The following is a 23,766-nucleotide window of genomic DNA, read 5'->3' on the forward strand; positions in this document are numbered from 1 at the left end:
TCTTTTCTTCCAGATGGTGTTAAATTCAGCTGCCTTTTTAACATTGGCCTTGCACAGCAATCTGCTGCTCCCTTTTCACAAAGAATAAGCCTGGATTCCTACTAGTTAACATGCATGCTCACGCAACCTGCAACTTCACTCCAGCTGTTTTACAATGGAGTGGTATGCTAAATAAACTTGATCTCTCCCAGTGCTAAAACTAGCCTTCAAAGGACTGTTCAACTGATATTTACACTTCTTTTTACTTAAAGCTATATATTGTTTTATTTTTTTCAAGTTTTAAGGAAACAGCATCTATCTTACAGGTAGATAATTTTATAGAACATTATTTGCTATGTGAGTCTCTTAAAGCATAAACTCGGAGGACATGCTACTACATTTTAACATACTCTCTTTTCCCAAGTCAGATGTACAGGACAAAAGGGGGAAGAAATAGGACATTTTGCTTCTAAGCTATGAAGGAATAATAATAACATAAAATGTATTTCATTGATTGATAGCCATGTAACATCAGTAAGGTACAAAACAATTTAATATGACAATGGCTAACTATTATATTATTGATATTTTTCTTCGGTGTTTTTCTTAACAAATTTGCATAAAAGACCAAGACACAAGCAAAAGTTTAAGTAAATTATCTCCACTGAATGCCGAAGTAAACAATAGGTTTCCCCAGAAAACAGCTTATTGCCTTAATTGAAGGTCTTTGAGAAAGAAAACTTTGTAATGTAAATGTTAACTGTAGTAAACACTGTCTCTAGGTAAATAGCACTCCTGGACAAGCAGTAAATGAAAGGCATGCAGGCACTCAACAATGAAAGACTGGTCGCAGGGTGGTTCAAATGTAAATAAACAAGGGTCTTCTCATCGGTCACTACAGTAGTAAAACTTTGGCACGTGTACAGCAGCCAAAGTGGGAATTTATGTAAATGCAGTCTGGCTAGGGTACTAGATGAATCTCAGTAAAAAGCCAAAAGTAAAGTAAGCCCTTTAGACTGAAAATTCTGTACAATATTTTGCAACTACTTGGAAGATGAGATGACTTTGGAAGCTAATTCTTTATTTTAAATCAACAACGCTTGTGTTGTTTCTAGGACCTGTTTTCTGGTTCTCTGCTCCCTTCCTCGCAGAGTAAGTAACACAAAGGTAAATATTTCCATTATAAACCTCCAAACAATATTTTGTGAGCCGTCCAATTCCGAAGTTAAAATCTAATATTAAAAAAATAAAAATCAGCCTGTACAAGGTTAGCCCCTCAATTTATGAAGAACGCTGAGAACTGTTCCTTTATCTCTGATCTTATTTTAATCTACCTTGGAAATGTTCAATTTCTAAGATAGTATTATACACTAGTGTGCCTCTGGGAAGATGTTTAGGTCAAGTCCAAAGGAAAATGTTACCCTTAAAAATTAATCCTGCTCAATTTCACTGTAAAAGGTGCCTAAACTGCAATCATTATAAACATGGACAGCACCTAAAAAAGTGTTTATTAAAAAACGTGGAATGTTTGCAAGGCCAAAACATAATGTCTGCTATTTTTTTCCATCAGGTAAGAGATGTACAGTCTCCATAGCTGCATCTCACCTCTGTCTCGCCTCTCCTAAATCATCTGCGAGACTTGAGCCGCGGAAAAAAAAAAAAGACGAAACTTGCTCCCGGGAACTTGCAGAATTAACAGAAATCGACAGTGTGCAGCCAGAGCAGTTGGTGTTCTCATTTAGGAGATGGCTGTGGGTGGAAAATGCCTCTATTTACGAAGGCAATGAATATGGTTATGGCGTAGTGCACTTGATGTGGTTTTTTTTGATCCCCCAGCAGGACTGTCTGTCATGGGCTGCCGGGGCATGGCATTGCCACTTGCCCCGAGCGTGGGAATGGGAGCGCCCAGCCGTTCACATCTCCTACAAGCCGCTTAACGGAATCAATTAGGCAAGACAGACCGTCAGCATCCCCACCCCCTTTCCATTTCTGTCAGGTCTATATACGTCCTAATTATTTCAGTTTGGGAAGCCAGAGCTGTTTCCTGGATAGATGTGATCATCCTTAAACAAAAAGAGAGGAGACGCACACGTGGATTTGGATTAAGTGTCACTTTCATTTCCAATGCTACGTGCAGAGTAAGACAAAACATTTTTAACACCTTGACAAGGGGGGAAGCGATCTCGTCTCCATCATGTTTTTCTGCTTCAATAGCTTCCTCAAAGAAACCTTCTCGGAACGGAGAAGCATCTGTGCTCGCGTTTTGAATAGAAGAATGAAAATTAACCATCATTTTTTTTCATCTTTGTGCAGCTCCACCGAGTTCTCAGTAGATATTAATTGTTAAGCTTGCCTACACTTCAGTGTAAACTATTTTTGAAATACTATCTTCGTATTGTTTGAAATATCACCAAGCTTTGTCTAAGATGAACACAGACTGATTTTTTTTCAGTTCAGTCCACACTGTATCATCATTACCACCACCATCAACCATCATCTTCATCATAACCAAATAAGAGCTTTATTTTTAAGGCCATTTCATTGCAATGAAACATTTTGCAAAATGAAACAGCATTTCGAAATAGGTTTCTAAAAATCGTCTAAGCCTAGTTACACATTAAGCGATCTGGGTTTCTCTTTATTTATTTAACAGTAATAGTCGCACATGTATTGTTCATCATCAGGACCATTTCCTAGTTGCAACATTTAGCTATCCATTCTGTGGTATCTGATAACTTCATATTTTGTAATAAGTATGTCATTTAATTCCCTCCACTCCCACCTTTACCTGTAAAAAATTGTAGATTTAATAAGCATTTCTGACCTTTCTCGTTTTTCACTTTCTCTTGTAGTAGTCTTTCATTGTCACACGCTGTACGATGATCTTGAAGGAGTTTTTACTTTCGGTTATCTAGCTTTATGAAGACCAAAACACTCATACAGCTAGATAACCAAAGATAACAACTCGCTTCGCTCAAAGCTGTTTCTTTTTTGCTTGCTAGAATCCAGATTTTTCTGATAAACAGACGTGTAGTTTCCTTCAAGAGTATTAGTACTGCTTTAAAATATTCATCCTTTTATGTAATTGTAACCTGACTTGTGTGTGCGCGCACAACTAATAACATCAAAAAGAGATCTGTTGCCTTCAAAGTTTATTCCGAACTTTTTCTTTCAGCCAGTAATTTCCGGCAGCCAACAATTTCCGATAGTCAACAATTCACCTGTTACTATAAGAAAATAAAATCAGCATTAAGGTGCATCAAGCTGTGATGACTGAAAAGCATCCAACCCTTCACAAGCTTCCATTTGCATTGTAAATTGCTTCATTTTCACGAAAGACTCTTTAGACTATATATTTGTAAAGCCATCGGCAATTTGTAGTGCAGTATAAGGAAGAAAAAAAAATCCATTTCAGTAGAAAGTGACATGATTCGAGGATCCGATTCTTGATCCTTTTAGATTATGCATGGTATAGAGCTTTTTACCAAATGGTGGCAGCTTGATTGCAAATATTTTGCATGTGTGTGTGTTTTAGGGGGAAGATCCTCGATTTCTCAGTGCTGAGAAGAAGTGTTGGTCTGTCTAGCCTGTTGCTGCCTCCGGTCTGAAAGAAGACAAAAAGGGCCATCATTGGAGGGCTTTCAATACCAAAACGTGGACCAGCCCGGCAAGGTCAGAGGTCCTAGACTGCGGGAAGATGATGATGTCATGAGAAATTTCAAGTACGCACGGTTATTAATATGCATGAGTAGACCAGCGATCTGCCTCTGCTGCCAGCCCAGGACCAAGCCCAATGTCGCTTTCAACATCACTTCCTCTAGCACTCCCGGATGCAGGAAAATTCCCCCGTCACCTACCTTCTTGATAGTACAGATGGCTCTAATATCCAAAGACTGGAAGAAATATCTCTTTAAGGATAAATAAAAGCGTTTCAGGTCTGGGGAATGTCTTTGCCTGCATTTCTCTTTTGGCAGACTGCTCATACAATGAGATGTGAGACACTTTGCTATATCTTAAACCCGGGTTTTACTTTCTGAGACTGAGAATCAGGTGCGTGATATGCAGTGAGTCGATGTGCAGTTATACTGACAATTTGCTCTGCTGTGATGTTTTTAATGGCTTCGCATCTAGGTCACGTTCAGTGTCTATAGTGATTTACAGGTATTTACACCGGGAGGACTGTGCAACGCATTTTCCTATATATGTTTATTCGGAATGCTGCAATCAGCAGGCTCTGGCTTGGCTCCAATGTATTTTATGGCACCTATACTTTCTCCCCCCCCGTTCTCTCCTTTTTTCCCAGCGTGGGTGGGGTGGAGTTTGTGTGTTAGAATGCAACGCAGGTGAGTAAACACCGCAACAAATGGTGAAATGCTTTAATAAAAATGTTAATGTATTATTTTTTTAACTTCGTAGTTACAGTGAAAAAATGCATACTTACATTAATCAAGAAATCGATGAAAGCGAGTCTTTCTAAATTGTTACAATGCATTGTGTACAGTTTTAAAATTTAAGTCTTTCAATTCCCCCTCCCCCACATTATACTATAAATTATTTTAACACTGATTTGTATAGAATTTTTCTAACTCTGAGGTGTAAACAATAAAGGTCTCTCGACTATATGTGATACAACGAATCTTCAGACTGAAATATACAATATTTATTGTTGAAATTAATAAATGCACTTCAGTTCATACACACTGTGGTTGGTATAAGGTGCATATTGAAAAATTCAGCACAGAAATGGACTGCTCTGCACTTCTAAAGGAATTATGACTGAATACATCATGCTTTATGTTCCTATATAGTTATAGGGAATACATCTCACTGCATTTAAATATATTTGTTTGTAAATTTACACTGTTTGCATATAGTAATATTTTAAGGGGAAATATTTAAATGTATGGAGTTAAATTGAAATTATTTTTGTTCTATGCTGACTATATAGCCTGCTCCCATAATAAAGCATATGTGTGCTTGTGTGTACATAGGGGAATCATGTATATATGTGTAGGTCTAGAGGTGTGTGTGTACATATTTGCATTTAATTATATATATGGTTACACTGTAAAATTGCAACTATATAAACCAGTCAATTTTTTATAAGTTACTATTACAGAAGTATAAAACTGTGAAAGTAATATCACTTATTAGAGAAGGCCCAAAATTAATACCAAGAAGTACCACAAACATGGCCAATGTGCCAAATTCTGAATTCAGTAGTGATATTTTTAATGAGGTCAATCGTTTGTGCTTTCAGCTTATCAGCCTCTGAAATTGCCATTTTAATTTTTTTAATGCATGTTAGATACTTCTGGTATAAGGAAACACTGCAGTTTGCTACCAGTGCTTGGTATATGAGACATATGAACTACTTGTGCCAGTGTTCTTTGCAGATTATACAGACTCTCATAAAATGGTTAGAATTCTTATAACACTATTATTAGTAACTATACTTCTTCATTGCCTCTCAGGAATTTCAAATACAACAGGGATGACAAATGGTCATCTGATACATTTAAATGCACATGACAATTTTAGTATTATGTCAAATTCTACTGAGCTTGAACTGGCAGATAGGAAGTTTTTTTTTTCTTGCAATAACTAGAGGCAGAAGTATTAGTGGTTAGGCATGTGTTACATACAACAGGACTGTGAGTTTATGCATTATGTTCAGTCAAAGCATGAAAATTCAGATATTCCTTGTGTATATGTGTGTAGGTCTATACTTATGTATACAATACAAACACAGACATAGGCATGGGTGTATGCAGGTAAAGCATGTTGCTGTATTAAAGAATTTGTAGTTAAATGCAAGGCAGTTGATTGTAAATTATTATGTTTCAAAATCCCAAGTATGCCTTTAAAACATCAAGCTTTGTTTTTAAGACCATCTTACACACTGGCTTAAGAAGTAACTGCAATACACTTGTCACATTTTGTTGATTAATCATTAGAGCACCAGAAAGTCAAGAGCCAATGTGACAATTATAATCTAGCTGTTCATTAGCCATATTACCAATTTATTTTTATAACTCTCATCTAGTAGGGCCTTGAAACCAGCAGGTGTCCAGTAAGACTACACAAATATATTTTCTTATTGTGAATATCACAAAAAAATATATACATCAGTTATTAATATATATTTTCAGGACTTTAGTGTTGTCTGGCATGTGAAAAGTTAAAACAATGTGTATGGAAAAGATACAGAATCCAAACATTTATTCTTTCATCCTAACTCCCTAATGAGTTCATATTAATGGCCTTTAAATTAGTATATGTAGATAATGTAAATTATCATCCCTTTAAAAGAGGAATGCTTATGATTGTATAATTACTACAGAGGCTTGTTCTAGTACTGGTATCCCTATCTTCTGTATGGAATACACATAGGAACCTTATTTAAACTACTATGAAATGCATAGTATAACATTATATGAATCCTCTTTTCATACTAAATTAGAATAGAATTTGCATAGATGTAAAACATGTAATGGCAATACAATCCAAGCAAGTATTTCCTGCATAATATCAATTTCCTTACAGCCAGGTAAGCCAGGTAAGACTGGCTTGCCTTATAATAAAGGTGTCATTTCTTCTGTGGCTACAATTTAATTTTAATTTTACAGGCAACTGAAGATTATAGTTCAATGAACATACGGTATACAAAAGGTTATCTAATACAAATCCAAATTACTAAATAAGTAAAGGCAGACTATCGAGAATTGAAAATCTTGAGGAGGGGAGGAAAAAAAAGAACAGTAATTTCACATGGAAGCACTGTGTGCTGTTAAAGAAAATGTTCTATTATCTGGCTTTTATTATTAAACAAAAGTAAATAAAAAAATTACCGTTTCTTGTCATGATTGTAATTTCCCGTGGTATTCTTACGTTGACTGAAGCTGAAAAATAGTCACAAAAAAAAGCAAAGAATGATAATTTAAACTTTCAATGTTTTATTTTTGTTACTATGTGAATATATAAATGTATGTATTCAGAAGCTCCCGTGTATATGGACATTTGAAGAATATTAAATAAATTAATAAAATACTTTACTCTAGATTAACCAGGGAAATAACTAGCCTCATTTCTTGCATGTGATCTAATGATATAAACCACATATGAGTTTTATATTCCAGTAGCTGCAGGGTTAAATGTGGTAATTAATACTTACAGAACATAATATGAATAATAAAAAAACCAAATTCCATAATTACTTCTGGAGATTTATGATAAAAACTAAAAATATTTGGGGATGCTAAATAGAGAGTCAGAAAGCTAGAGGCAGATATAACGTTTGCATACTATAAACCGCAATTTACCTAATAAAGGATGGAGGCTCTACCTAATACTCAGTTCAATACATGTAAAACGTTAAGATAGTATTTGCCCGATAGAATTTCTGAGTCTTTCAAATCACACATGTTCTGAAATTAGACATGGCCTATATTTACAAAGCTGTTACTATATAAAGAATTGTATGTGAAAATAAATATAATCTACTCACTCTCACTGCATCACATCGATTATATCAGCATTAGTTAAAAAGCATACTATTTCTTACAAAGTAACTGTGTTCTATTGTATGATAAGTTATTTCTCCCATTTCACGAATCCTGGGCTAGAGTCTCTCTTGTAGAGAACTACAAGAGTACGCTACTTATTAGGTGGGTGAGTGGGAAAGAGGGCTAAAATAGAAGCACTATTGCATAAATCCCGCGCTTCAATTATGCTTTCTGTCTACCGGCACCTTGGAGGGGCCGGCTCGTACTAAGGATAGAGATAGTCCCCGCGGCGACCAGGACTATGCCATGCCGCGCCGCAACGGCCCTTTCCGGGTTCCGGAGGCAGCAGCACCTAGAGTCGCGGCGTGGCGTAGCCCTCCCCCGCCAAAAATAAATAAATAAATAATAATTAAAAAAAAAAACTGTGCATTTGAGCCGGGCTGAGCCTACACCTGACACATCGCAGCTGCCCCTGCCGCCTCGGCCAAGATGAGAATAATTACAAATTATGAAACATGTATAAAACACCCCCGCTCAAAGGGATATCTATCTGCATTTTTCACAATCCAAGAAATGATGGTTGTTTGCTTGAAGTGACCCACTAAGCAAAAAGGCAGACTAAACGTTGTCGATCTCAAAGATACGCGCTTGGCCTTTTCTTTTCTTTTTTCTTTTCTTTTTTCTTTTCTTTCAAACAGCTCGAAAATGTAGAGTCAAGAGGAGTTAGTTCCATATGCTAATTTAAAACCAGGTGAAAACCGTTGTTCCTATGTCTATATGCCTTCGAAGGGTACCTAGGCACCAATAAAAAGTTTCCTCTCTGCGTACTTAAACGTTATCACTGCTTTTACGTAATAAATAAATAAATAAATCTGCGTAATTAACAGTTCCCACGCCTAACCACCCGCAAGACCAACAAGTTTAGCATCAGACATACAGAATCATCTAACAATATAAGCCGTCGTGTTAAGTCATAAAACCTTGCCTTATCAATCAAATTGCGGTCTCCTGTGGAAGTTCTTGGAACCCTACCAAGACAACCTGTTCTGGCTGACACGGCGAGGCAGCCCCTACTCCTGAATCTGACACAGAGCCTCTAACTGAGCTCAGGTTCATACGCACCCACTCTCTCAATCAGAAAACACAAACGAGCAATGAAGTTCAGCTCTCTCCTTTTTATAAGGACTTCAGGTTCTGTATATGCTCCTCGAGATACTTACATTTATTCTTTATATAAAGATACATTTGACCCCAAATCTAAATGGTTAGATGAATCTCCAGTAGAAAACAAAGATTCCCCACCACGGTCAAGCCCCCTTTAAAGCACAGAAGGTGAGTTTTTTCATATCTCCAAAAATTCAAATCTTTTCCTTCGTCATCTCTATTTTAAAGCGCCGCTTAGTTCTATTGTGTAATTATTGTACGATTGGTTCTAAAATAGATGGAAAGCTTCCACCACCACCCATAAAAGGCGGGGGGGGGGTTGAAGAAAGACAAAATGGTGCGTTTAAAAGAGAAATCTTTTTCCATATTGCATCCTAAGCCCCAGAGTAGAAAACGAAGTGTTGTATGTGAGGCTTTGCAAGTTTTTTTTTTTTTTTTTTTTTGGGGGGGGCGGTGGTCAAGGTCTAGTCCAACCCTCTCTGCTGAGGAGGACGTGCTCTGAAATTCAACCAATTTTCCCAGTGCTTTTGTTGCTGAGGAATTGAAGCTCTATTGTTCATCCATTGCCACGAGCTTTTTCAGTTTCTACTATACGATATGCGTTGCTAGAGATAATGATTTTGCACCAAAACCTCTTAGTTCCATTTTGACAGACAGAACAAATAGAAATGCCTAGTCTAAAGAGTATTGACTACATTTTCATAGAGAAGGAAAGCGCTCATTTCTTTGGAAACTTAGAAATGCACCAAATTGTTGAATTTTCTAAGGTGTTTTCCTTCAGCTAACTTCTGAAGGAGAGTTTCTTCTGATTCCTCCTTTTGGGAGGCACTACCATTTTGTGTAAATTTTGTCAAAATTAATCAACCGGTTAACAACATCAATAATAATACCGACAAAAAGAATCTCTTCCAATTTCTGTTATCATGCAGACTCATAGCACGACTTCTCGTCAACAGTGATCGCTGGAAGGAGATTTTCTTAACACTTGGTAGCGTCCTTCTTTTCCTTATTCAACACTTCAGGTTCAAAAACAGTGGCACAGAAACATTTCATCCATGACGACGCTAGCTCGTTTTATTTAGGGCGCAGGAACCGGGAAGAATTTCATGGAGCGTTTGGGTGTGTGCCTGGGCACGGGGGGGAGGTGGTTCACGGCAAGGTAGGGAGGCAGGACGGCTCTTTGGTATGTGCCCCTGCCCGCGAGGACGCAGCGGATGGGGTGGGATCGCCGTTTGGGGTGGCTGCAGGGAAGCAGCGCCGGCGGATGAGCCCCGGAGGTGGTTCGGGGAGGGCCAGGGGTTGGGGGGGTCTGCCAGCCATCCTGCCCCTGTCTGGGGCGACTTTGCACGACGTCCGCACATGGTGTTTTCCATACGGTGCTGTGTGGGCAAGTGTCAAGGAGTATATGTGTGAAGTGTGTCTGGAGAGAGGGGGGGTTGCGAAGACTGTAAGCGGGTGTTATTATACGTAATAAAAAAAATGTATATCTATATATATATGCGGCATACAAATATGACATATGTCATCTGGATGTCCCGTTCGGAGTACGGCTCAAGGGAGAGGGGAAGCGGTCCGCAGTGGCACGGATTACCCGCCAACGACTACCGGGAACAGCGGTCCGGCCACCCCGTCCTGGCCGCGGCCCTTCACCGGGCCCCGTCGCAGCCCAGGCACGCACAGCGTCCATGGGTCCCCCTGCTAACGCAGCCCTTGGGGACCAGACAGACAGAGAGAACTCTATAAGAATAAAAATGTAATCTCTAAACTAACGAAATTCAGGAAAACCCCGGCTACACAAAACTGCTGAAAGGATTTATAAAAGTCCGGATCAGTTTTTCAAACAGAAATACACTTGTTTTTCCAGTTCCTGGTTTGGCTATTTAAGTTTAGCTAAGATGTTTGAATAGAGAATCAGTGCGCGTGTGTAGCCGTAGCTTGCAGCTAGTTTGCTCTAAGAGAGACGCGTTCTAGAATGTATCAAAACAGACAAGCACGAGAAAAAGAAAAACTTAGATCCTAATAAAGAATACCCTTCATTTTCAAAATATCGATTGCGTTTAATTCTACAGCCTCACCAGTAAAATTCCCCTAGCGCTGAAAGTTCTCCAAACATCATTATAAACCGAAATGTTTCTAAAGGGAGAAAGGGTACAGGGAAAGATATAGAGGAGACAACTTTAGAAAACTGCTCACATTTACCCTCTTCTACCTCGGTACCAACAATGAAATACATCTTTCCGCAATCAGATATCCGAGAACCCTTTAATACTGCTTCACTTTCCAAATGGGAGAAATCAGTACAAAGACGGGAGTGGTTTTGAGTTGCAGATCACAGCAGCTGGAGGAACGACCAGCTGGGTTTGTAAGGCTTTCGACTACAGCCTAGTGATTTTTCCATTCTCTGCCTTTACTTCCTCAAACCGGCATTTTCTTCTTCAAACCAGCGAATCCTTTTTATCAAACCTCTAACACTGGATCGATAGAGTCATTTGAAATTATGATTTACCTGCATTTAGCGGGAGTGGGTGGGCTTTGTTTTGCCGCCCTGAAGGGAGAAAGGGCGGGTGAACAGTGTTAATATTTATTTTATTGGGCGTAAAACAGCCAACGCAGCTGTGGACGGTGCCTGCCGGCGGTCTGGCCCTGCTCGGTGCAGAGTGGCTCCGGCGCTGCGCCGCCGTGTCCCCCATCCTCGCTTCACGTTCAAGGTTTAACAGCGAGGTCACGTCCATTGACGTCAGATCGAGGTTTACTGTACGTCCAACTATATTTACATACATCAAGGAAATGAGGGCATTTAAAAATATGCAAATCCTCCTTATTGGAGAAGAGACTGTAGATTCCTGGAACGATCGCCCCTATTATTGAAGATCGTAATTAATGGAACAAATACTCCGGGTTCCCCCCAGCATTAACAATAACAACAACAAAGTAAAAAAAAAAAAAAAAAAAGGAATAATAAATATCAGTTAGGCACGGGAAGGCTGCGGCGAACCGAACCGGCTCTGCGTCGGCTGTGATGCGGCATGGAAAAGAACCCGACTCAGAACAGGCTTCCTACGCATAATCAAAGCTTCACCGCTGCGCCATTCTCCTCTATTCCTCCTCTTCTTGTTGGTTCCACCATGTGTTATTTTTAATATTGATGCATATGTAAAGCTATATTTGCGTTTTTAAATGTACTGAAAGTTAGAAGCTATCGCATTTTCTCTGATCTTTCCTTCCTTTACCCCCCTCCCTTTTCTCCCCGCCCCGCCCCTTTTGGCAAGACTATGCTGTATATGTATATTTGCATATTTTCCTCACTGCTTCTGTTTGTATAAGGTTACCAAATATGCACAGTGCTAATAATACAAATAAAGGTGCACAACATGCTTATTGGTTCTTAAGAGAAGAGGCGTATACATCATTGCCATATTCAGTTCTAATACCACAGGTTGAAACTAGAAATTTGGTCTCTTAATTAACTTAATTTTAGGAAAAAATACCGATTTAAGGTATAAGGCAACATAGGTGATGCGTGTAATAGGGACTGTTCCAAAGGATTTATATTTCATTGCAGAATTACGACCTTACAAATGCACTTATAACTCTATTGACTTCAGGAATCTTTTATTTCATAATATTCTCTTAAAATGCATAGACCCAGGTATGGAGAGCTTTCTTTAAGGAAGACATTTTGTAGGTTCTCTCTTAACTGCTACATTATAAAATGTATTAAATTTCATTTTAAGTTGTAATTTTAAATTGACTACCCAATTCTTTACTGAAAAGGCATTTTAGAGGTTATTTAAAACAATGCCGTTATCAATACAGTTACTTTATCTAAAAATACATAGACTTGAATTACATGAAAAGCAATGTTAGCTTATTTCGATTTACCTTAACGGGGAAATTTTTATACAAGAAAGAGTAGTTAAAATCTGATTAAAACCAGACGATTATTCACTTTTTATATTCTAGAAATATAATATTTTAAAACTACGCATGATGTTGGGGACTCAGCCCACGAAAGGAACCCTATTATTTTAGCTGCTTTAAATTAGCAGATGTGAATTGCGTTCCTCTATAGAACTGCATTAACATATGTGGAGAGACGCACAGAGGTGAGTGCCTAGACCAGTTTCGGGTGTGTGCACAAGTTAGCAGACGGCACAGAGGGAGAGCGGTGTAGGTGTTGCTGAACAGTGAATGTGTTATATAATGCCCCTCTCCCCGCGGCACACCACACGTGCCTGTCTCTCGTGGCAGTGTAGACCTGGCCGCGCCTCCTGTCCACCGGCCGCCTCCCTGCCCCCGGCTCCCTCGGTGGCGCAGGGTGATAACCCCACGCCCCTCCCCTCCCCGTGCTGCTTACCCCCACCGCTGCCTCGCTGCGCGCCGCCGCTATCCCCAACGGCACCGCACCCGGCGGGAGAGCACCCGGCGGGACGGGAAGCGCCGCTGCCGGTGCGCTCTGCCCCAGCTGGGCTGCCTCAAGAGCAGTGCCTGAGCACCCCCCCAGCTCCCCTCCGCCTCTTCCCCCGCCGCCGCGGCCATGCACCTGCCTACCCGCTCTGTATTACCATGCGGAGGCCGGGTCCCCGCGAATCACAGCGGCAGCGGGCGGCATTTGAATAAACCTCGCAGCCGGCACTAGCACCGGCTCCTGCAGTGGCAACGCTCTGCTCGGATCGCTTCCGCAGCCCGCCCGCCCGCCCCTCCCCCGCTCTGTGCTGCAAGCAGCGTGGGGACAGTTGTCTTATCTCAATTACTTTAACGCTAACTTGCCGAATATAATATTAACAATAAATACCTCCCCACCTCTCCAAACTCGTTACCTAATAGTCAGCCTTTTAAAGCTAAAATACAGGCGCGTATATCTGGCTGCACATCTGCACAGCTCACATGTTTTTAAAATTCCACTGAAGTCACGATTTCAAAAAAAAAAAAAACACAATAATACTCAGATTCGGGGTAATCGTTACAGCCAGGGAGATAAGATAGGGCGTCAGGTTGAAAATAAATACAGGAAATAGATCCCCTCCCTCGTGTATTTTTTTTTCCTAACGCTTTTAATAGAATCATCTAAGTATTCAACATGTTACACTTAGATTTTTCCCTCTTTATCTATCTTTTAATCAAGCCATAAATAATCAGATCTGCACCGATATTCTGTAGGGTGAACATACATGTTTTGGCATTACATACTATTTTAGAAGAAGGAAGGTGCAGGAACAGAAAAACGTCTTTTTTTTTTTTTTCCCGCAAGACTTAAACCTTTGAACGAAACCATATAATTTTAGGCAGAATAACCGAAACTTGAAATGAGAAATACATTTTTTTTTTTTTAGTAAGGAAAAGGCTGATTTTAGTGGTTTTTGCCTTCAAAAAAATCATATTTTGGACTTCCTTAAACAACAGTTTCCAGTGTAAATACACCTCATAATGCAAATTCTTTGGGAAAAAAAAATCGAAGGCACACCAATCCCTGCTTAATAATGTTTACACTGATTAGAGGTATAAATGTAGAAACTAAGAGGAGCATCGGGGGAAGAAGGGGCTAGAAATTTAATATTCAGGAATTTTAAAAATATTTAAAATAATTGCTAAATTATTTCCAGGTAGGAGAACGAGGGGGTGACGCACAGTAAACTCTGATAGAAACGTTTTAGTGAGCATTCAATACATTATCTTCAGCATCAGTCTAGGATAAGTAGCCAGTGCCGTTGAGTTTCCATACATGAGATATTTATGGTTTTAGCACTGACGGAATTAGCCAAATTATCCCGATGACTTTTCTGCTGTTTTGTTTTCATAAACAAATTGTACCTTAGCATAAAATAACCCATCAATAAACTGAGGCTTGAAACGAACCGCTATTATGCTGGTTTCCATAACGCTGGCTCACGGGGAGGATTAAACCTGTCGTTTTTTTCTGTTTGGATTCTTTTTTCCCTTTACATCAGCTTGGCTCTCCAGAGCCCACTCCTGATCTCCTGGAGATCAAGTGGATCAAATGGAAAAGGTTGGCAGGGCATGGGCGTCCCTTAGCTCCATGACTCCTCAAAAGGAGGTTTCCGACCGAAAGTGCCCCCTTGGTACTGTTCTGTGGCGGCTCCACGGAAGCTTTGCCCGACGGTGAGATCAGGGTAGTGGTGCCGCCGCTCGAGGTCGACAGCCTGCCGTCCAAGCGGCCTGAACCTGGCCAGGGTGCCCCAGACGGCGCAGTGTTCCAGCTTCTGCGGTGCTCGCGTCCGGCAGAGAGACAGCGTCACCTACCGGTGTCCCGTATGGTCCCGGCGGGCGATCGGCGAGGCTAGGGCGCGAGGAAGGGCCGCACTGTGCTTCGCTGTCCCGAATTAGCAAAATTCCTCGCAAAACCAAGCGCGATTTTTACTCACTGCAACGCACCTTCCGAAATAAGTGGGACTGATGTCCTTGCCACCTCCTTGGGACGGTAGTCCCCAGCTACAGAGGACGAAATCCTGCTCTCCCCCACCCTTCCAGGTACACACACGCTCCCGCCTTCAGATCTGGGCTGTATTTCACAAAAATTAGAGACATGACCACAATAATGATAAACGCCTCACTGCGGACAAAGTTTTCCCAAATAAAGTGGTGAAGGATACACTTTGCGCTGAGAGCAAAGAGCAGCACCTGTGCGCTTTCTCTGCCGCTGCCGTCTCACCCCAGACTCTCTCCCCTTATCTGTATTGTCTTATACACCAGGAGGCAATATTCCATAAACGCATTTCAGCAGGAATAATCGCCTCCTCCTCCGCGCTTTGCATTTTAATCGCCGGAATTAAAATACGGGCTCACTTTGTGGATTCCTGATTGAAGAAAAGCATGGTTTACAAATAATGGAAGGGAGGACGACAATAACATCGTAAGCACTAAGTATAATTTTAGTATTTGTCCCTACAGAATGGCTCCCTTCTTTATTTGATTTTGTATTGATACTGTGTGGAAAGAAGTTTTTCTTCAGAACACTTCCGAGCTGATCGTACTACTCTTTAACTTATCCCTATTCTCCTTTCCTCTTTTTATTTTTTTTATCACTGAAATGAAAGGGCCAGTTTTTTTAAAAGTACAAATGGCAGTGAATAGCATTAATGTTAGATTTTTAGGAGGAAGAGAATCAAATTGGAGGCTTCATTTGATTGGATTAACCACCACTTTCTGTTGTTGTTATTTTAGTAGTTCATTATCCAGGTGTGCTTTGATAATCGATTTCTGAAAATGAGTTCGTCGCTAATAGCATCACAAGTCCAAAAGATTCCTTCTTAGAAAATGCATGTCTATTAAAAGGAACCAATATAACATCTGAACAACGATCTCGCTTAGAGTGAAGGAAAAAAGTATTTAAAAATGAAAAATCAGCTTGCATCCTCAAGTACTGAAGTACTGGTTAATCACACCTAGTCCAATATCGAGAATAAGACACAGCACTGACATTTTTCTGGCTCATTTTCTCTGAAAGGTATTGTTCTCTTGTTTTAGTAACTCCAGGACTTGGTGATGATCACTTTGACATTAAAATAATAGTAATAGGTCTCTCGTTTTTCCCTTGACACGACGACGTCCTCCCATTCCATCCCACCCCGCCACATCTCCAAACTCTAAGAGACAGCAGTGGGCCGAGCTAGCGGACGCGCACCTCCGTGCCGTGCCGGCAGGACATACGGGCGGACTGACGGGGATTCGGCCCTGTAGCTGACTAACACTGCTACTTACACACGTTCTCACGCTCTAGGAGAATCCCTTGAGAGAGGATTGCAGGACCTTCATTAAACGCTTGTCATTTTGCTGAGATCCGTGCACATGCCTATTTGGCAAAAAGTTTCAGACATCTCCTAATATATTTATCTCTCGTGTCTGTTAACACAAAGACTACTTATTTAACAAAACACCACAGGGCATTAGACAGCCCAAATGCACAAAATCATTATAGTCCCTTGACCTCCAAGCCCCCCCCCCCCCCCCGTTTTCTTTCTCAGCTTTTTAGTAACAATTAATGAATTAAGAACTAGAGCTACTGATAAGCAGCATATTCAAATAAGAAAGAATCAGAATCAGGACATGCAAACCTATCATCTTCAATCGTCAAGTTGTGCTGGCTGAAACAGCAGCCCACAGCAGTAGGCATACTGCAGAAACCCTGGGAATGGCTAGCAAAGGAGTGCAGTTTGTAGCCAACTAATAGACTCGTAGAGTGGGATAAAGGAAGGTCGCTTACCTTTCCAGCGCGTGCCCCCCAAATTAAACTCAGCAAGAATAGAAAGAAGTCTATCTATGGATTTTAAAACCTGCATATTCAATATAAAATACTTTCTGAAGCTAACTAAACAGATCTTTTATTTATTTCCTTCTACCTGTCTCCCTCACATGGACTGTACTATTTGCCCAATAGCATTTCCATATTTTCTAACTAATGGACAGAAAACCAATTGTCAGTCTTATACACCCAGACCAATCAACAAAATAAACCCTCCTACCTCACCCTAACCAGCAGCAAGCCCTTATTTATTTTGATTATTTGTCAAAAGACACACAGCTGGGAACTTGACAATATGCTCGCACCCGATTGCTCGCTCGCTCTCTCACACGCACACAAATGTGATGTGAAGCGACTGTTTGTGTACATATTGCCGTGAATACAAATTTCGTGAATACAAATATCGACGTGAATACAAATTTCCCTACAGGTGTTGCTGCTTCTTGCTCGATGAAGTCCCCGATAGATGTGTGTTTAACAAATCAATAGCTATCAGATGATCAGGCTTGCAAATCAATAAGTTTTTGTTCGGTTAAATAAAATCTGTCATTAACAGTTAAAAAAAAAGGGGGGGGGGGGGGGCGGACAAAAGCCGGGGGGGAAATCCCCTTCTTGCTCCGGAGACATAGTCTCGTCAGTTTGTTCTGCTGCCGTTTGAAGTTACTGCGTCCATCGAAACCTACTCGGCTGAGCACTAAACTTTCAGGAGACTAAAGTGCCGTAAGAAGTCAACGAGGGGTCCGAGGAATCATAAGGCAGCAGCAGGATGTAAGAAAGGTGGGAGGGGAGCTGTCCCTGCTGAGCTGCACTGTAGCTTCCCCCTTGCTTTCGTCCTGGCTTTTTCCACCTACTCACCTCCTTCCTCCCGCTCAAAATAAGAAAGCCGCAGGGGAGACGTCGACACGTCGGCTTCACGCTGACCGCTGGGGCTCCGGCGGGAGCGCTCCTTCCACACCGGGGAACGGGTGCTGGCCCTTGGTCTTGCCGCAGCGCCTCGAAGACTCTGCCTGTGGGGTGCAGCACCTAGGGTAAAAAAGAGGGAGGAAAGGACTGGAGAGACCTCGAGACCGAGGAATGTCCATCCGCCCACCTGTGGGTCCCACGCCACACTTCGGGCGTGCAGAGCCCCCTGGTGCAAGGCTACTGCCCAGAACAGAAGTAGGCTGCCGGCTCTGATGGACACCGCCTCCCCTCCTTCCTGTTGTTGTTATTCATATAATTATTATTCCTAACGATACTAATGATTTAAAACGTCTTTGCAAATGTAAACTGAAAGTAGGTGCTGAGGAGCAAGAGTAGCAGTTTTAAACAATAGATTAAGACACTAGAAAGTGTCTCCACAGGGAATGGAGACTTTTCACTTCGTCAAAAGTAGACTTTGCACGACAAAAATAAACCCGCTCTAATAATTTGGTGGAACCGCTTAAAAGGCCGTCTGCTTACCAACACAGTAACTCCGTCAGTTCCCGTATAAATACGATAACGCAGGGCCTCATGGTTAATTATATAGGAAGGTTTATGAATTGTTTTCCCTCCCTCTTTCGCAGACATACTTGCAGCACGCTTATGTCGACTCAGTCAAAAGTTTCAGTATTGCAGTCATATTTGCCTTGCCGATTTCTTTTGTAAAAGATTTGTCGAATTGCATATTTTTTCAAAAGATTCATCGACACAGGAAAACGTGTTTGCATTTATATCCGCCGGAGATGATGCAGCTTAAAAATTCCCGAGTATACATCGTCTGAAATCAAATCCCCGCATTTTTATTTTTTACATATACCACAATTTGTTAGCAATTTGCACACCAGAGATGGCATAGTTTTAAGCTTCCTTTCTTATGTAATGTAAATTATGGCAAAATATGATTTGCCATATAACTAGTCGGAGCAGAGTAAAGTACATCATTAAGACTGGTTTCTATAGGGTTATGTTAGTTTCATATTTATACAGAGTGTAAAATAGCATTAAAACGTTAATTAATTTTGTTGAAGTTGACAACGTGTTTTAGGATGCTTTTACCTGATACTTACAATATCCTAAAAAACAAAATATTTTAATGAGAGACCATGTTAATGGTATTGAAGTAAAATGAATAAGTAAGATTTATATTTTTAAAATGGATTGCACTAAAATAAAAATGTCTTTGATGCTTTAGGATAAACAGCCTCCTCCCCCGAATATATATTGTAAAAATCCTGTATTTTGTTTAGAAACATAAAGTTATCTTTAATGTTGTATCAATTTTGGTGTTATATAAAATGATTAATAAAATAAATAGAAACAGTTGCGTCAAACTAAGTAGACAGTTGTTATTATTTAAATTATCAAAATAAAATCAATGTTTTCCATTCTATTGAGCATGGAAATATTTCTAATTTATTTATTTTCAAGATGCATTAAAACATGTTGTTACTGACTTCCTTTCAAATCAGAACACTTAATATTAGAGCAATTGTCTGCATAATCCTTCTATAACATGCCATTACCTGAAGCACATAAATACAAATATGCAAGCTCTGGAATTTCCTTTTTTTTTTCTTATACTGTCTATAAACATTGCTATGTGATTACATGTACTCATTTTCTCGTATGGACCATCCATTATGTGGTGTCTACACCTTTCAGACTGTAATCACACTCAGGTTTATTCTTCTTTAAAGCAGTTACTAGATATATGATAACAATCACAGAATCATCTAGGTTGGAAGAGACTTCCAAGATCACCTAGTCCAACCTCTGACCTAACACTAAGTCCTCCACTAAACCATATCACTAAGCTCTACATCTAAATGTCTTTTAAAGACCTCCAGGGATGGTGACTCAACCACACATAACGTCAACGTACATAGAACATACACAAAAATTGCTTTCGATCTTCAAAAACCAGCTCTGGGCAAGTCAGTTCCAGTGATATTAGGCAGGATTTGCTGTCGAGCTCTAATAATTAAAGCAGGAGAAGTGTATTAAAAAGTACGGAATAATCACCAAATTGGTTCTAAAGCCATTGAAATCAGTGGAATTGATTTCCAAGAAACAAGATTTGGCCCAGTTGATCAGGTTATAAGGGTTTGTAGCTATTGGTATAAAAATGTAGTTTTCAAGCCCATCTCTTGTTAAACTTACAGGCTTTATATATAAAGGTGAAGGCAAGCTATTCAGTAGAGTTTTCACATGAATTTAAGGAGGGAAAAATGCTGAATTTAAAATTATTTACTCCTCAAATTCAGTAAACTGTATAGCATCAACCTCTTGGCAATACTTTTTCTTCTGAATATTATATTTTATACAATTTCTACTACTGGAAAAACAAATGGAGATTAAACAATTTAAATACTGTTTAATTATTCTGGCAATGTGTAATGCTTTAATGCCATTTCCATCTTTTCTTTAATGACTTTCTCTCCTCAGAACTCTCCCTGCAAATAAGATACCTGAATTTGTGAGCAGAAAGTAGGCCACACTGAAAATTATCTGGCCAAGCAGTGAAAGTACCAAAGCCAGAATCACAGTCCTCAGTCAGTACATGCCTTGCCACAGGAACAATGTGTCTTCAGGACTCCCTATTGAAGCCACTGGAGAATTCAGCTTAAAGAAAAAAAAAAAAAAGACGCAATTTTCTATCTCTTCACAAGACTAAACCACTTGAAGTGTAAGATACATTGTTTTAGCATTAGTTATTTGAAAAAAATAAGAAAGACTTCAGCCCTGCAATTCATACTCACAAAAAATAGAATAGTCTCAAAAACCAAGATAGAAAGTTTAGCGTGTTCTTCGGAGGTGTGTTTTTTTTTTTTAAGTTTGAACGTGACATTATTATTAAAAAGGTATTTAAGTAATAAAATGAGATCTTCTGAGCATGCCTTGACTGTACGTGTTTGGTTTTCTTAAACTCTGCAAAATTAAGTATGGTAAGAGTCTGTTGCCACTGATGTAAAATGCAAAATCCTATTGTTTTCCATGATAGTAAGAAGGGCCCTTAAATTGCTTTTGTTTACACACAGACACAATTTGGATATAATTTGCGTATCTCTCCGAGTCACACCTGAAAGCCAGGACTCTGATATGTGTACTGAGTCATGCGGGATCTCCACAGCAGAAAGGATGAAAGGATGTTATGTTATCTTTATTTTTTCTGTATGAACGAAGAAGGAAAGTAATGAGCTTAACTAGCTTCAAAAATTAACGTGCTTTTTTTTTTTCAACTAAAATTGTATCAACCAATTCATTCTAATAAAAAATGCGAGAAGAATCAAACGATTATTTCATGAGCTTCATCACTGTCTTATTTTAGCCAAGATTGTTATTCTTATAGGAGGAAAATGAACAGTTATATGAAGTTACTTAATCTTTTTTTTTTTTTTTTTTTTTCCAGGGGTACCGGAACATGCCTTTCCAGGCATGTTTAAAGAGGATTGTTTTCCCCAAGTGGTGCAGAAACGACAGGAGTAATTTTCAAAAGATAGCCTGCTGTTTTCCTACTTTTTTTTTTCTTCCCCAAATGAACAACTAGACTTAATCTTAAAGAATATTTAAAGCCTTCAGGTGTATTGCACTTGGACTTGAGGGCAATGAGATACCTGGAGGATGCAATCAACAATTTGTAGGGTTGAGCCTGCAAACCCACATTTAGATTTCATATGATGCTGCATGAATTTTGTGTCTGTAGAGCTACAGATACCCATATAACATGTAATATGCATATAATCTCTGTGATTATATATATGTATATGCTATTATAAAAACATGAAAATATATAATAAAAACTGAGCACCTAGATTATAAAAAGCAAAACTGTATTGAGAAAGGACTCGAGGCACTGTAAGGAAGTTCCTGCTAAGTAAGGAAACCCGTACGTTCTGCACCGTGAGCTTCTCTTGAGATACACTATATCAGAAGTCAGGAGAACTTGCTTATTTTCTCCTGGGCCAAGAAAAGGCCTTTTATCTTGTACACTGCTTCCCAAGAAACTCTGATGAGAAGGACTGCAGAACATACTGCTGAAAATAAGGTACGTAACTTCCAGGGTTGGTGGTATCATTTGTTTCATTTGGTAAGAGCTAGGAGTGGAATATCCAGGAGACAGTGCCATCCAGAGCAGACATCTGTGCAAGAGAGTGCCCAGCTCCTTTCACGCTTGACTTTCACTTGGATGTGTTGGGTCTACAAGGCAGACCTGAAATGAAGAAAACACCATTTAACCAAATTACCCGTGCATATGTGGTACATACATCTCCATACACACATGCTGCAAAGAGCCTCTTAGGCGCTATTGTTAAACCGTTTATACCTACGTGTTTATACCTCTATCTCATTGCCTCCAAGACTGAGAGGTAGAGGTATCAATTAGACTTCGCTTTGGAAACTTTAGCAGAGTGAAAGGAATAACGTTAAAGAAACAGAAAGAAAAAACAAAAACAAAACAAAACCCACATGACTCTCCACGCTCAGTTGTGAATCTGTCCCGTACTGAGCCTCTTTGCTGACCCTGAAGTACGGGCCGTTCCCGAGAAGGAGAAATGGCACGAAATGACCTGACCGGGTGTTTGAAGCGGCACCAGTCCGGGACTGTCATCCCAGGTGGCAGTTTGTTACCGCTTCCTCTACTCACACGACCCCTACGCACAAGGCAGCCCAGACCAACTTTAAGACGCTTTTTGGACAGCTGGCTGAGGGAGCCCCCCGAGAACAAACAGATCAAACCTCTTCTGAACCCTCAGGAGCTCAATAATTCCGCAAACTCAGGCATGCACCCACCGCACCGCACGCAAGCACGCAGAGAACCGTGCCCACTTTCCTTTGCCGTTCGGCCGGCCTGGCCTGCCCCACCGTCGCCCCTGGAGGGTCCTGGGCACCACGCCGAGCCGCGGGGACTCTGCACGGCGCAGATAGCTCTACGGCCAGGAAGGCAGGAAGGGCAAGCTCCCCTGCCGGGGCCTGGGCCCGGGCGAACACCCGCGCAGTGACCGTGAGGAGACATAGGCAAGCCACAACACTGTACCTTGCCCCGGTCGCTCAGGCGCGCGCCTCCCATTTTACAGGGTGTGACGGGCTGTAGCCCGTGGAGTGTGCGGAGATGCACGCGCAGTGGAACCAACCAAGTTACACGAACCCAAGAACGGTCGCGGCGTTAATTGTAGTCATGCTAATTTGAGCTAGAGGCGGTGAGCGTGCAGGCGGAAGGGTAGGGGGCTGGGGGGTGGGGGGGGGTGGGGAGAGGCGTAGCGCGGTGCTGCTGCCCCCTGGCGGAGCTTTGCAATGCCGCGCCCGGCTGTGCCGTGCCGTGACATGCCATGCAGGACCTGCCCCGCACACGCGGAGCCCCGCTGTACTGGTTGCGGTCTGTCGACGCGCTGTGCAAGGGGATACGCAACCTGCAGAGCCCCGCGATGGACAACTCGAGCTGCGCAACCCCCACGGACTAGCGCGCGGGGCCCTCAGCCCACAACACCAAAGTAATTTCTGCTCTAAGCTGCTGGCCTGAACCCCACGGTGTGGGGATGGTGCTAAGGGCGGGGGCGGCCTTCGGCCCCCGCCTTCAGGGTGGCTCGGGTCAGTCCAGGACGTATGCGTGTCCATGAGGGGCTACGGCTACTCCCGAGTCCTTTGCAGAGGGGAGCTGAGGCCCCAGCACTTCCTCCCCGCGGGGCCGGGAGACGTCCAGTGGCCGCCAGGGTGTCCTGGGACCTAGACAAGACCAGCGAAATGTCTCCAAAGAGGAAACCATAAGAGGCTTGTATTAATGATTCACTGGACATGTAAGCAAAACGGCATTTTTCTCCTTTTGCCTTTATTCATGTTGTTTTACAAAGATAAGTATCAAGCAGCTGTGGGACACAGTCAAAATTAGTAGTTCGTTTA

The 23,766-nt window shown here is 41.1% G+C and overlaps 1 protein-coding gene across 4 annotated transcripts; it reads right to left on the reverse strand.

Annotated features, from left to right (window-relative positions):
* Positions 1 to 2,828: 2,828 nt before the first annotated feature.
* LOC310888844 (uncharacterized protein) lies at positions 2,829 to 23,076 on the reverse strand. Of its 4 annotated transcripts, none has more exons than XM_083852458.1 (5): positions 22,907 to 23,076; positions 21,904 to 22,081; positions 17,764 to 17,931; positions 6,831 to 6,881; positions 2,829 to 3,583 (listed from the first exon to the last, which is right to left on the reverse strand). In XM_083852458.1, the coding sequence occupies exons 2-5, from the start codon at positions 21,995 to 21,997 to the stop codon at positions 3,534 to 3,536; spliced, it is 363 nt and encodes a 120-aa protein (XP_083708584.1). In that variant the 5' UTR covers positions 21,998 to 22,081; positions 22,907 to 23,076; the 3' UTR covers positions 2,829 to 3,533. The 4 variants fall into 4 exon arrangements, 1 of the variants encoding a protein (XP_083708584.1); XR_014576206.1 differs by lacking the exons at positions 2,829 to 3,583; positions 6,831 to 6,881 and adding exons at positions 13,622 to 15,463; positions 16,368 to 16,458 and having other exon boundaries at positions 16,870 to 17,931; positions 20,340 to 22,081; XR_014576207.1 differs by lacking the exons at positions 2,829 to 3,583; positions 6,831 to 6,881 and adding exons at positions 13,622 to 15,931; positions 16,368 to 16,458 and having other exon boundaries at positions 16,870 to 17,931; positions 20,340 to 22,081.
* Between the last annotated feature and the right edge of the window lie 690 nt (positions 23,077 to 23,766).

Source organism: Anser anser, assembly GCF_964211835.1.
Source record: "Anser anser genome assembly, contig: SUPER_W_unloc_2, whole genome shotgun sequence".
Lineage (NCBI taxonomy): Eukaryota > Metazoa > Chordata > Aves > Anseriformes > Anatidae > Anser > Anser anser.

Bases quoted from the DNA above. Each gene is read 5' to 3' on its own strand.
- LOC310888844 (XM_083852458.1), bottom strand. From the start codon at position 21,997: ATGGCACTGTCTCCTGGATATTCCACTCCTAGCTCTTACCAAATGAAA. The intron at 17,932-21,903 runs GTATGTTCTGCA...TTTTTACCCTAG, and splicing joins TACGTACCTTATTTTCAGCA to GTGCTGCACCCCACAGGCAG. The intron at 3,584-6,830 runs GTAATTTTTTTA...GTCTTCTTTCAG, and splicing joins TACAATCATGACAAGAAACG to ACCGGAGGCAGCAACAGGCT.